Source organism: Phyllostomus discolor, chromosome 9 (assembly GCF_004126475.2).
Source record: "Phyllostomus discolor isolate MPI-MPIP mPhyDis1 chromosome 9, mPhyDis1.pri.v3, whole genome shotgun sequence".
NCBI lineage: Eukaryota > Metazoa > Chordata > Mammalia > Chiroptera > Phyllostomidae > Phyllostomus > Phyllostomus discolor.
The window spans coordinates 88,334,009-88,348,163 of record NC_040911.2 but is presented as its reverse complement, the minus strand read 5'-3'; the positions used below and the strand labels follow the sequence as shown (position 1 = coordinate 88,348,163).

The 14,155-nt window shown below is 58.1% G+C and overlaps 1 protein-coding gene across 3 annotated transcripts in view; it reads left to right on the top strand.

The window, feature by feature from the left end:
• Positions 1-3,653: 3,653 nt before the first annotated feature.
• Positions 3,654-14,155, top strand: part of SOGA1 (suppressor of glucose, autophagy associated 1) — a 69,381-nt gene continuing 58,879 nt past the window's right edge. For 2 of the 3 annotated variants that reach the window (XM_036009800.1, XM_036009799.1), the window contains exon 1: positions 3,654-5,480. In XM_036009800.1, coding sequence (XP_035865693.1) covers positions 4,083-5,480 — 1,398 coding nt within the window. In that variant the 5' untranslated portion in view covers positions 3,654-4,082. The remainder of the gene's footprint in view (positions 5,481-14,155) is intronic. The other variant, XM_028524064.2, reaches the window with a different exon arrangement.

The following is a 14,155-nucleotide window of genomic DNA, read 5'->3' as shown; positions in this document are numbered from 1 at the left end:
TCTATTTTTAATTTTTTTAAGAAACTCCATCTTGTTTTCTATAGCGGCTGCACCAATATACAATCCTCACCAACACTTGTTGATTTATTGACGACAGCCTTTCTGACAGGTGTGAGGTATTATCTCATTGTGGTTTTAATTTGAGTTTCTCTGATGATTAGTGACATTGAGCTTCTTTTCTATCTATTGATCACCCACCTGCCCTCTTTGGAGAAGTGTCTATTCAGATCCTCTGACCATTTTTTAATTGGATTGTTTGTTTTTCTGGTGTTGCATTGTATGAGTTTTTAAATAAATTTTGGATATTAACCCCTTATCACATGTATCATTGGCAAATATCTTCTCCCATTCAGTAAGTTGTCTTTTGTTTTGTTGATTATATTTTTTAAAGATTTTAGTTATTTTTAGAGAGAGAGAAAGGGATGGAGAAAGAGAGAGAAACATCGATGTGTGAGAGATCCATCGTTTGGTTGCCTCCTGCATGCCCCATCCGAGGACCTGGCTTGAAACCCAGGCATGTGCCTTGACCAGGAATTGAAACAGTGACCTTCTGATTTGCAGGCCAGCACTCAACCCACCAAGCTGCTCCAGCCAGGACAAGCGATCTATTTAAAACATAAATTAGAGGATATCGTGTCCCTGCTTACAGTCTCCAATGGCTGGTCATTACATCAAGAATAAAGACCCTAAAAATAAAAAAGGAATCAAACTCCTGCCTGGGGCACACCTTGGCTCCTGCTACCCACTCCAGCTTTGTGTTTTCTTTCTTCTACCTGCCACCAGGCTCCAGCCACATTGACCTTCTCAGTTTCCGAAACATCTATCGAGTTTGTTCCTCTTCCAGGTTCCCCTACTAATTCCTCTAATTCTCCTTTGGCCAGTTTTTTTTCATGATTGATATAATGCAAAAAAAAACACACACCAAACTTTAGTTTTTAAAAGAAAAATCACCTCCTCTTAGAAGTCTTCTAGGATTTAGTGTCCATTTAGTTTCCATTATGTCAGTCAATTTAGCAGCTGCAATGAGAGAAAACAAACTTTTCCCACCGGGTAGTCAGCATCTTCATTTCTTTTTCTTTCTTATTTATTTGCTGATTGATTGTTTGATTTTAGAGAGAGAGGAAGGGAGAGAGAGAGAAACAGCAATTTGTAGTTCCACTTATTTATGCATTCATTGGTTGATTCTTGTATGTGCCCTGACTAGGGATCAAACCCACAACCTTGGTGTATCTGGATGACACTCTAACTAATGGAGCTACCCAGCCAGGGCTGTGTATCCTCATTTCTCATAGTCTGATGTAATTTTAAACAATCATTTACTGCTTCGTGCCTTCTCGAGTAGAGTTTTGTACAGCACACACTGCGTGCCTGAGCTGGGCACTGCCCAACAGCGCAGCACAACGGCCCTGAAGTTGGATGACTCTGGGTTCAGATCAGTCGCAGCCCTGCCACTTCCAAGCTGTATGACCTTGGACAAGCATTCCAGCTGTCCACTGATGTGTAACAAACTACCCCCAAACTTAGTGGCTTAAAACAACAATATTTATTTTGCAGTTTGGGACAGCTCGTTTCTGCTCTACTTGGCATGAGCTGGGGCGGTGCCAATGCTGGGGGCTGAATTAGCGGAAGGTTCACAGTCTCATGTATCTGGTGGTTAGCTGGGGCCAGAGCCGGAGGCGTCGGCTGGAATACCTTCACGCGGCCTCTCCATGAGACCCGGGCTTCCTCATAACATGGTGGCTGGGTACCAAGAGTAAATGAGTAAATGGAGAGAGAGAAAGAGAAAGGAGAGAGAGAGAGAGAGAGAGAGAGAGAGAGAGAGAGAGAGAGATTACACCAGTTGGAGCCATATTGTCTTTCACAGCCTAGTGTTGGAAGTCACAGAGTCACTTCTGCCATCCTCTGTTGGTTGAGGCAGTGACAAAGGCTGGCTCAGGTTCAAGGGAAGGGAATACAGACCCCAGCCCTCAGGTGAAAGAGTGTGAATGCCGCACAGTAACAAAAGTATGGGGTGAGCTGTGTGTGTATACTACCGGGCCTATCTTCGGAAAATACAGTTGGCACGCGTTTTAACCTTTATGCGATTCTGTGCTGAAGCGTTGAGCACAGAGCCTGGCAGAGGGAGCGCTCATGGGTCAGGAAGCTGCAGACAACGGTCTCTCTGCCTGCAGGCAGCCAAGTCTGGATGCTCAGCAAGTCCCCCTCCTTCTGCGGTTTCCCTGGTCTGAACTGAACCTCGGTCCAGAGCCCCTACCTTGGCTCCACCTTATGCCAGGACCCCTTCCTACCAATGCCTTGCTATTCCACAGGCTCTCCTGGGGATGTAATGTGGATTAATGGCTCCCCTAAATCCAGAGGCCCTCAGAACAGGAAGGGCCTGCAGCGCCCTGCTCAGCCATGAGTGTCGGGGCTCAGACAGGACATGTGCGGGAGCTAGGACTTGGGACCAGGCCAAGCGGGGAGATCCTGGCCGCTCTAATCTCAGGACCATGCATGAGTTAGGAGTGGCCGAGCCAGCCTGGTCTAGCATGTCCCTGGCGGGGGACACTCCACCATTCGACATCTCCAAGCCCACATTCTGCACGAGGGCAGAAACGGAATCAGAGAGGGTAAACAGTTTCCCAGAGTGCCACAGCACCTTTCTCTGTGACCGACCAGAGTCACCTTTTAAGGACCAGGAGCATCAGAGTTGGAAGGAGCCCATCATCTGTTACAGCAGACTAGACCCGGAGGGGACTCTGAGCCCCAGGAGGTGGGGAGGGCTGCTCTGGCCCTTGCCCCTGTGCCACACCATGCCACCCTGTTTGTGTGAAGCTTTCGGCCATCTCTCCCCACTTCTGTGTGTTCCCAGAGGCCAGGAACACACCACTGACAAGTGTGCTTCCGTGTCTCACCTGGTGCCTGTGGACCAGGCAAGCGGACGGTCAGTGGGGGCAGGGGAGCTGGTGCCTGCTGGAGGGGGTTGAAATGTCCCAGAAGAAGCGTTTCCCCTGAACTGAGCCTGTTCCTTACCTGGCTCAGTGAGGGGAACCCAGAGGAAGGATCTGAGGTAGAGGGGGCCACTCACACACCTGGACACACCTAGATGGGTGTGAAGCCATGCTAGGTGAGGGGGATGCCCCAGAAATGTATTCACCGCTGTGGGGGAGGTGAGACAGAAAAAGAAGTGGACCTGGTGCCGCCTGCTCCTCAAGAGCAGGAGGAGGTGAAGGAACAGGTTTGGGAGAGGAGGAGTAAGGAGAAAATGGGCAGGTAGGGGAAGAGAGATGGAAAAAAGGAAGACGCTTCATCTTCTTGACCCGTGGGAAGGGAGGGGAGGGGGGAACGGGGGGGGGGGACAAGAGGGTGCAGAAGGGTAAACACAGCCCTATCCCCCCCCCCCCGCCCCAGTGGCAAGGAGGTGCCACCCTAAGGGTGAGTGGCCACCCGAGGGGCAGCCAAAGGACTTCTCTGGCTCTACCCGCGCGGGTTCCGACTCAGGGAGAAGTAGCAGCGAGGAGCCGGGTAGGGGGAGGAGTGAAAGACATGTGGGGACGTCTACAGCCGCGGAGACAGCCCTGGAAGGAAAGAAATGACTCTTCCAGAGCCGGGGCTTGGGTGTCGTCCGAAGTTGCTCTTTCGAGAGGACGTGTGGGACTCAGGGCAACGGTCTGCAGCCCCTGCCGGCCACCAGCTGGGTCAGAACCTAATCCCAAAGCATCGCTATTCTGGCACCTCCTGGAGCGCCGCCTCCATCTTAGCGGTGCGGAGCCTGAAACCGGGGTCTGGGAGGACGGAGAATGTCTGGGATCACAGCCGGTCAGGGTGTGCAGGGCCGAGCGGGCACCCAAGGGCTCCACGGTGCCTACGTCTCTAACAGGGAAGCTGAGGCAGAAGAGCCGAGCACACCCTCGAGGTGTGAGGTCTGAGGTTTGGGTTCCATTCCAGCTCTGCCAGTGACCTTGGGCGAAATCGCGAGTTTCCCCGGGGCTTCAGTTTACGAATCTGTACTATGGGATAATTGGTCTCGCTCTGCCCCGTTAAGTGGGCGGAGTTCGCGCACGCTCGGCAGAGCGGCCAGGGGCGAGGTATCGGCTGTGTATATGGATGCTTGCTCCTGCGTGCTGAGGTCCTCCCGGCCTCTACCTGGGAGTATCCCCTCTCGCCGCTTGCGGGGCGCCTGCCGGGACCCTGGGCGCAGGGGAGCCCCCTCCGGGTGCGTTCCCCAGGCCCGCCAGGGAGGGGGCGGCGGCCGAGAGAACGAGGAGAGAGTCCGGGCCGCGGCAGCTCCTGCCTGCCTGACCCTCGAGGGGGTCGCTGTTGCCTCGCAGATCCCTCCCTCTCTCGCTGCCTGTGTCCCTCCCTGCCGCTCCCGCCGCGTCCGCCTTTTGTTCGCGGAGCCGCGCGCACCCGAGCCGAGGCGGCGGGGCGGGGAGCTGGCGGGGCTGCGCGGGGGGCGGGCCGCGCCGGGCGGAGCCGGGGCCGGAGCAGCCTCGGGACTCGGAGCCCGAGGGAACGATCGGCGCGCAGGCAGCCGGGGCCCGGGTGCGCTCCGAGGGCGCGGCGAGGCCGAAGGGGCGGGCACCGGGCGGAGCCGCAGCCGGAGCCGGGGCGCCTGGAGGCGAGCGGGCCGCTCTCTCCGAGCTCAGAGCAGTGGAGAGACCATTCGACGAGGGCCGGGGCCTGAGCGCAGTGTTGGGGCTGAGGTGGGCCGGGAGGGACCGCGGCCCGAGTGCCTGGAGCGGCACCCGGACCCTCCCCAGGGGTGCGGAGGCCGGGCGGGCCCGGGCCATGCACGCGGCTCTCTGAGGCCAAGGGAGGCCGAGATGGAGGCGCCGGCGGGGGAGTCCCCGGCCCGGGGCTGCGGCCCCCCGCCTGCGCCCACCCCAGAGAGGAAGAAGAGCCACCGCGCGCCGTCTCCGGCCCGGCCCAAGGACGTGGCTGGCTGGTCATTGGCTAAGGGCCGCCGCTGCCCAGGCCCGGGCGCTGCAGCCGCCTGCAGCGCCGCGTCCTCCGCGCGACCCGACAAGAAGGGGCGCACCGTGGCGCCCGGGACGCGGGGTTCAGGGACGCGGGTCGCGGGGGTCCGCACTGGAGTTCGTGCCAAGGGTCGTCCGCGCCCGGGTACCGGGCCGAGACCGCCTCCACCGCCCCCGAGCCTCACCGACAGCAGCTCGGAGGTATCCGACTGTGCGTCGGAGGAGGCACGCCTGCTGGGCCTGGAGCTGGCTTTGAGCAGCGACGCCGAGTCGGCGGTTGGGGGCCAGACGGGGGCCCGCACCGGGCAGCCGCCCCAGCCCGCGCCTCCCGCACAGCAGCCTCCGCGGCCGCCCGCCTCCCCAGATGAGCCGTCGATGGCCGCGTCGTCGGTGGGCAGCAGCCGCCTGCCACTGAGTGCCTCACTCGCCTTCTCCGACCTCACCGAGGAGATGCTAGACTGCGGGCCTGGCGGCTTCGTGCGAGAGCTGGAGGAGCTGCGCTCGGAGAACGACTATCTCAAGGTTGGGGCGCTGATGGGGGAGAGGGAGGCCCTGGGAGGCACCGACTGTCACAGTCCCAAGGGGCTGAGGCACTAGGCCTGCTGCCCCACTTAACGAGCTGGAAAAGGGGGCCTAAACCCTCGGAGACCACCCTGAGGTTGATCTAGGGCTCCCTCACATCTCGCTGCTCCTTTTATTTGGGAAACCCTCTCCTGTGAGGAAGCTGAGTGAGGAGACTGGCTGAAGGGTTCTGATTTGGGAAGGGGAGGAGGGTTGAGAAAACTGCTTTGCAGGACGCCTGCATGGCAGAGGGCCTGGACCTCTGGCTTCTGCTGCTCAGAACCCCCATCCCCAGGCCAGAGGGCAGGCGGTCAGTGGATCTCATTTTCTGGGGCATGCACTAGTGTGCATGCTGCCAGGGAGATCTGTGGCCAGCCCACGCCAAGGAGAGGCCGGAACACCACCCTGAGCCTTTGCTCAGGGCTTTCCCTGGCAGAGGCCTGTCCCCGCCTGCCTTTCAGGGCGGGTCCTGTTTGAAAGCATGACATCTGGGAACATCCCTTTGGCTGCAGTCCGACTTCCGCCCAGTCTAACGGTCCCACAGCCTGGGAGGACGATGTCATGGGAGAACCGGTTCAGAGGGAGCTTCCTAAATTCCAGGATGCTGGTTGCTGCCCTCTCTGGGACAGGCCCTGTGTGCACAGCAGCGCGTTGGCCCCTCATGGCCTGGCCCATGTCCTTCCCACGTTCCCACAAGAGGAGGGAAGCTGCTTGTCTGAAAGGGGCATTTCCTCTAGACATGCAGGGGGGCCTGAGAGCACCCCTGGGAGAGCAGGCTTTGCCTTCGCCCTCTCAGTGAGCGTGAGCACCTGCTGGGCGCAGGCCAGGCTCTGCACTGTGGCAGCTTTAGGGAGAGCCCAGACCTCGTGTGTCGACCTCGGCTGGGCAGCCTGGAAGTGTCATGGGCTGTAATCTACTGCCACTGGCTGGGCAGAGTTTGGGAAGAGGCTGCAATGGCACCTACTCTCGACAGTTGATGGCCTGGCACAACATCCCGAGTGCCCCTGGCCGAGAGCTGCAGAGCTGACAGCGCGCTGCTGATTTACGCCGGCCTGGCACCATGTAGCGCTGCATCGTGCCTCTTCTGGCCAGTGTACTTCCCTCTCGCCAGAGTTTTTGAGGTCTTGCTCAACCATGGCTCCCCCTCCCCACGTCCCCAGGAGCTGCCATCCAGCATGTGTTCGGTGAATGCGTGTAGAGTAGAGCACAGGGCCTGTCTCAGTTGGGATGATGCACCCCTGGTTAAGTCATCTTAAAGGTGTTCAGTGTTGGCGGTCAGGGGTTCATGCAGCTCCTGCAGTCTTCAGTGGTGAGGAGAGGACAAGTAGGAGGTGGGTGGGAGGAGGGAGGCAGGTCAGGAGGCCTGGCACTGCCCCCTTGGTGCTCTGAGCTGCTTTCTGCCTGAGTTGCTCTAAATGTAGACCCTGAGGTCCTTCCCCCCACTGCCGCCTCCACTATTCACCTCGGGTAGAGAAGATGGGCCGTTGAGCTTTGCTTCAGGGTCCCTTCATGCACCCACCCCCGTGGCCTGCTGTCTATCCCAGGAAGTCACCAGGCAGAGCTGTGGAGTGCATCTGAGCCACCCATCACTGTTTAGATGAAACATAGTCCCAAAGGGCTGGGGGTTGAGCCTCAGGTCTCCCGGGGGCCAGGGCCTGCTCGGGGACCTCCCACAGCCAAGGCCAAGGCTGAGCCTCAGCCTTTCCCATTTGTTCAGTGTTTCTGGCTTTGTATGCAGGCCTCAAGATGCTGTTTGTTGGATTTGGGGTCTGTAGCTTCCTGGCTGTGTGGTGTTGGTCAAGTTACTTAATGTCTCTGGGCCTCGGTTTTCTCATTGTAAAAAGGCACATCACCCGTCTTCCAGCCTTAAGGGTTAAATGAGATAATGTGTGCAAACACCACCAGAGCGTCTGGCATGTAGTGAGCCTCGGCTGAGAGTAGCTGTCATCACTGCTATTCTCGAGCGGCATGCGACACGTTTCCATGGGCGCCTTTTATGTTCTCCCGTGGATTCTGTGGGGGCAGAACGGATCCTCCTCCCCATCTGCAGCAGGCTGGGCTCTTGCTCCTAACTTCTCATTCATTCATCAACTGGATGCAGCCGTGGGCAAGGATGAGGTGTCTGTTTTCATGGAGCATTGGGTCTAGTCCGGGAGCCTGGGATTAAATAATAGTCAAACAGCAAATCACAGCACGGGCCACGATAAGGGTGGAGAAGGGTACAGTGTGCCAAGAGCACATGGAGGTGGGGCTGGGGGCGCTCAGAGAGGCCAAGGGCTGAAGGTTGATAGGGGGCCAGCTGAAGTAGAAAAAAGCTGGTTGATTTCGAGCAACAGCAAGCGCCTAGGCTGGAAGAAGAAGGAGCTTGGATGAGAGGCAAGCAGGGCCAGAGGGCACAGTTCTCGCTGTGTGCACTCGGGTGGGTCCCTGAACTTCCCCAGAGCTTTGCTGAGCCCAGCTGCCAGCCTCACGGAGGCGAGGTGGAAATCTGGTGGTTGCAGGTGTGCTGCGAGTGTAGGAACCCATCCAGGAGGCGGCGATGTATTTGTTCTGCAGACGGTGAACCGTGGCCAGAGTGGCGAAGGGCTGGCGGGTCCCAGAGCCGGTTCTCTGGGCAGCAGCACACTGTCCACGTGATTCCTGCCTCTCTGGGCCACTTGGCTTCTAAGATGCATGAGCTGAGTTACCAGGAGGAGGAATCTGGATGCTCAGTGTGTCCCCTGCAGGCCCCGTGCTCCTTGGCTTGAGTCCCATAGAGGCTGGTGGGGCCCTGTTCGGGCTCATCTTCCAGCTGGTGGGGGACACTGGGGATTGTCAGCTGGGGAAGGCCTCTCGGGCGATGGTGGATCTCCTGTCACATGACGCCTGCTCTGGGGCCCAAGTGGGGCGAATGTCCTTGGGCAGCTCTCTCCCAGCAAGATGGTAGAAAGAGCTGCTGCAGGGAAGGGGGTAAGCTCGCTGTCGCCTGAGTTATTCAGAGGGTCTGGGCCATCTCGCATGTTTGGGTGAAGACGTGGGGTTGGTGGAGAGCAGCTCGTAAACTGTGCAGAATGCGGGTGGTTGTGACCACTCGAGGAGGGCTCTGGAGGGGATTCATGTGGTGGCTGCAGCAGGGCTGCCGGACCTCAGGGTCGCTTCCAGCCAGGGAAGCCTGATGGTTGTTCACCTTTCCAGTCCCAGGGTTCTGAGATGCGGCTCTGGCTGCAGAGCAGACCCAGGGACTGTGCTGGACCTTCAGAGCCCTGGGGGTCTGAGATCTCCCAGTTCTCCATCACCACTGACTGTCACCCACCGTGGCGGGAGGACGTGCTGGGAGCCCACCGGGTCTGGGTGGAAGAATCTGAGTGTAGGAGCCAAAAGACCTGGCTTGGAGAACTAACTCTGCCTTTTACTGTGTGGCCATGGGCAAGTCACTTGGCCTCTCTGAGCTACTTTTTGTTTTTATCTACGTGATTAAGATGATGGAACCTGCCTGGGCAACTGCATAGGATTGTTGTCAGGACTGAGGAAGGTGTGAGTAGATAAGAAAACATTTTGCAAGCAGTGAAATCCTGCATCTCTTGGGGAATTGTTCATATTTTAACCAGTGAGTAGACAGGATGTCTGTGTTTTCATTCTTGGGGGAGCTGGGAGAAGCCTGGAGGGTGGGTCCCCTTAGCTGTAGGATATTAATAAATCGGGAGCCGCTCCAGGAAGGACAAAAAGGTATGATCACATTCCATGCTCTGTGCGCTCTGTGAAGCAAAGCCTTCCTACCCCTTTGCAGGGGATTTGAGTGTTTGAAGTGCAGCCAATGGAGATGTCAGCCCACAAGGGCCCAGCGGAATCATCTAATCCACCCCCAGCTCCTATTGAACATTTGGGTAAATGGAAGTCCCAGGGCACACAGCCGGGGTGCCAAACCTGGCTGGTCTACCTCTGGGTCCTGTTCTTTCTGCAGGATTACTGGGACAGTGTGAGCTTTTGGTTGCTAACAGTGTATCTAGTCTGGGGTACACGGGCTGCTGCGAAGAATCCTGTTGTGTGCCAGGCTCTAGGCAAAGACTGGCTGGAAACACGTGGAGAATAGCATATGCTGGGGCCGGGGGCCGGGGGTCTAGAGCCTGTGGGTGGGGGTGGGGTACGTGTGTGTGCATGCGTGTCTGTGACTATGTACTGGCCCCAATGCAAACTGTTACTGGGACCGGCGACCGGAGATCCTGGAGGAAGTGATGGGGGTTTGGATCCAGCCTTAAGGGTTTGATAGTGGTTGGGCTGAAGCTCAGGGTGCTGGAATGTCAGAGGCGGCCTGGGGACCCCCAGACCACTGATCCCCGGACTTTTTGGCTCTCGTCTCACAGATGCTATCAACTCTTGGTCACTCATGATGTGCCCAGCTCTGGGTTAAGTAAGCCCTTCAACCTCTTAGCGGTCCTGTGTGGAAGGCTCTGATATCAGACCCTTTGGACAAATGAGGAAACCAAGAGGCTGTGTGACATGGCCAAGGTCACATGGCTGGTGGACTTGCAGACCACCCTGGACAGCCCTTGTTTTCCTGTCGCTCTTCTGTCCTCTCTCACGTAGGAGGCAGCCTCAGTTTCACAGAACAGGATCTTGCCGCCTTTCTCAGCTACGAGCTGTGTGACCCTGGGTGAAACACTCAGCCTTTCTGAGCCCCTGTTTCTTCTGTAAAATGGGGGCTAAGCCTGCCTGCTCCAGGGTCATGGGGACGCTTTTAAGTGTGATGATATAGATCAAGGGCACAGTAAATGTCACTGCCTCTCCCAGTCCTCACCTTTCTCTTACCTGCTTCTCTAGACATTCATTCATTCATTCATTCATTCCACATGTTTTCTGAGTGCCTCCTGGGTACCAGGCCCGCAAATTGTGAAGTTCTCAGCTCCTGGGAGCTTTAGGGGGAGGGCTCCAGTCTATCTGTCAGGGGACAGGGGAGGGGCTGGTCATCATGGTCAGTAAAGCTGCTGGCTGGTCCCTTCCCTGATCCCAGCCCTCCCTGTGGCATTTGAGAGGTGGCCTAGAAGAAGCTTGGGTCTTTAAGAATCCTCGGCTGTTTGCCTGTCGTGGCAGGATGGTATGGGGGGCGGGGAGTGGGTAGCTCCAGAGAGATGGAAAATGAGATGGAAAATCTGAGGCGGCTGCCACTGGGGCCTGTGGGGACACAGCTCCCTGGGCTCCCAGCATTCCCCGCAGAGGGGCTGGGCCTGTGTCCCTGGGCACACGCGCGCGCACACACACACTCACAGCTTGTGCCCAGAAATCCACACGTCTCACGCACCCAGTGCCACGCTCACGTCGCGTGTGTCCTGCAGCACAGCTCCAGGCACATCAGAGAGGAGATGCGCACAGGGAGGTGCACAGACCCAGGCAGGTGAGCGGCCTCCTGTCTCGTCATCACACCCGCACATCACCGAGCAGACTCAACAGACGCGCATGCCTTCTAGGAAAACCCGGCTCAGAAACACACCCTTGCACACACAGTGCACCCCCGATGTGCATGGCCGTTTCCCAGAGATGGACACACGGACGCATTACGCACAGGCTCCAGCATCCGAGGGAACCCACAGGTCGGCCCCTGCCAGGTGGGCACAGACGCGTGCTCGCAGCTGGGTTACCCCCACGGCCTCTTCCCCAAGGAGAGCAGCAGAGGCCCTTGCTTGCACAGCACCCGGGCTCACAGACACACCCCGGAGACACACGTGGCCACATGGCCATGTACTCACAAGGGACGTGAGCATGGGGCGCTCGGATGTCAGACTTGTAGCGTTTGCTAATGGGAGCTGGAGACCGACTAACCCAGGTGCCCAGGCGTGCGCACACACACACACACACACACACACAGGCTGCGACATTTCACCCACACAGAAACACAGGAAATCCTGGTCCGTGTCTCCCTGGAGCCAATGTGTACAAACTACTGTTTTCAGCCCCTCTACAAGGCTTCCTCCCACAGGGCTTCTGGGAACCGTGAGGAGTATGGTTTTGTGACCTCCTGGGTCCGAGGCCCTGGGAAACATGGCTGGGGCTGGGTGGTTGGTGGATGGGGACTGGCAGGTCACCAAGTCAAGAGAAGCTGCACCAAAGGCCCTTAGGTCCCCGGTGCCCAGCATTTGGGCCTGGGCCCAGTGGGCTGAGCGGAGTGGAACACTGGTCAGGCCTGCCCACGGGAGGAACACTGCCCAGGGGCACCTCCCTTCTAATCTCCTCAGGATTTCCTGCTCGCCCTCATCTCCCTCCTCCTGCCCCTCTCTCCTTACTGGGGGTCATGGAGAGCCGTGTCACTCCTGGCCTAAACGTGCCTGGTTCCACCTGGGGACCAGGGAAGGAGGCCAGGGTAGAGGAATTGGACGAGATGTGAGCACTCAGAGGAGAGGCCTGGGAGACTTCCTGGAAGAGGGGGCTTTGGAGCTGAGGCATCAGCCTTGAGTGGCTGTCTCTGCTTGCAGCTGCTGGAACAGTGCCTGGCAGTCGTAGGGACTCGGTCAATGTTTGCTGCGTGATTGAGTGGAAGGCAGTAGTAACCAGGGCCTGCAGGTGAGCTGTAGGTAGGCTGCAGCCTTGAAACACAAGAGCTGAGGGAGTGGTGGGTGGGGGCCTCGGCGAGGGAGAGGCTGAGAAGGGCATTGAATGCCAAGCTGAGGGCGTGTCAACACCTTGATGAGAGGGGCTACACTGACCTATAGCAAGGCTAGGAACTGCCCCCTTTCCATGCATCTGTAGTGCTGGGTACAAGGCTCAGGGTTCCAGGGTGGGAAGGAGGGAAGGCTGTGTGGTCACATGGACAAATTCCACCTTTGGAGTCAGGTCTGGGGCCAAACCTTGCTTTGCCACCTACTTCCTGTGCCTGATCTCCACGTGCAAATCCCCTTACCAAGCTGCAGTCTTCCTCTCAGTGAAATGGGAACTTAATTCCTTTTTTGCAGTAAGTTCTGGAGAGTTAGTGTTCAGTTTTCGGGTGCTTCCAGCGCTGGCCTGGGCACAGAGGAGGGGAGGGATCCCTCAGGGCAGAGGGAGTTCCCCAGGGCTCCAGGCAGGGGCTGGGCCAGCATCCAGGTTATTACTAAGGTCATTCCCCCCATACCCCGTGCCCCAAAGGAATGACCTCATCTGTGGTCACATTCTCTGCCCTCTGGTGCCAGAAGGAACTTGGAGCTGGGGTGGGGGAAGAGTCAGGGACCCTGGGGAGTTCGGGGCCGGGCTGACCCCGGCATTCACCAGAGCCCCGCAGGCCTGCACTCTCGCAGACGGTGCTGGCCTTTCCAGGAGTGGCAGGGAGCAGAGAAGGTGGAGCGGCGGGCCAGCCCTTCCCTAGTGTCCAAGGCTGTTGGGTGCATTGTGGTTTGCAGCCAGGCTGACCTGGACTGGAGCCCTGGCTCCTCCTTGTCCTCCGCGATCTTCTCCTTTATGAGCCTCAGCCTCCTCATCTGTGGAGTGGCCATGCTGATAGCACTCACCCTGCAGCGTTGCTGCGAGGGCTGCGTCAGAGAACACGTGATTGTGAGGCTCAGCCGGAGCAGCTCTGAGTGAGGACTCCCGGCTTCTGCCCTCACGGCTCGCAGCGCGTCGGTCTGACGGCCTCTGGGCCCTGGGTCCTCGGTGGCGCTGCTGTGCCTGGCTCTGGGTGGGCGTAGAGGCATGGAGCAGGGGTCTGGGCGGTGTGTGTACAGCCGAACAGCATCATGGGCTTCCCCAGGAACATCTCTCTCTCGTGCCTCCCCTTTCCTTCCCACCCCAGTCTTCTCTGGACAGCCGAGGCCAGCGCCACAGACTGTAACCCAGAATACTCCTTTGCTAATGGAGGGTCACCTTGGGGTTCCCAAGCGTAAAACCAGTTTGGGGTCCCACAGCCAGGCTGAACCAGTGAAACATTTCCTCTGGTTTTGCCTGAGATAGGCACGGGATCTTCTGGGCCAGCTGCACCAGCCTCTCCCCTCTGCACCTCTCCTTGGCCCCGCCCAAGTGCCTGAGCAGCCTGTGTGGTCCTGCCTCGCCCTTGCTCCACCCCGCCCCACCCCGAGCTCCCAGTGCTCCGTGCACCCCAGGCCTCGGCTCCTGTGCTGTAGTTCCCCCCCGGGGGAGGGGGGCCTTCGCTCTTGTTAGGTCCCCTCCAGCTTCATGTGTTCATCTCCAGGCCAGGCTCCTGTGTTAGACACCTAGAGCTTCCTGTAGGCTCCTTTGGGGGATTTGCCTCAACTGTAATTAGGTTATTAATTGGGTAATTACAGATTTCCCCGGCAAGTCCCTCCATCTGTGTGTTCAGCACTAGGGCGGAGACCTTACCAGGGCAGGACTTAGTCCGTTCCTTTTACACGGGTATCAGCTGAGACTCAGAGAGGTCAAGGAGATGGCCAAAGGTCACACAGCTGGCAAGAGGCAGAAGGACTGGGGTCCCTGGAGCTCTTTCCAGGTGGCCTGGCAGGGGCAGCAGCAAAGGCGCCGCACTGTGAAGTGCTGGGGGTGCTGGGTCCCCAGGCTGTGTGGCCTGGGGCCACTCTCCTGACCCTCCAGTGGCTTTCTCCCCCCGCAGACCTCAGAGCGCTTTTTTCTCCCTGCTCAGAGGTTTGGCTGCAGCCCAGAGGCCGTTGAGGAGATGTTTTAAACACATCCAGATCCAAATACTGCCTTCCTTCCTGTCCACA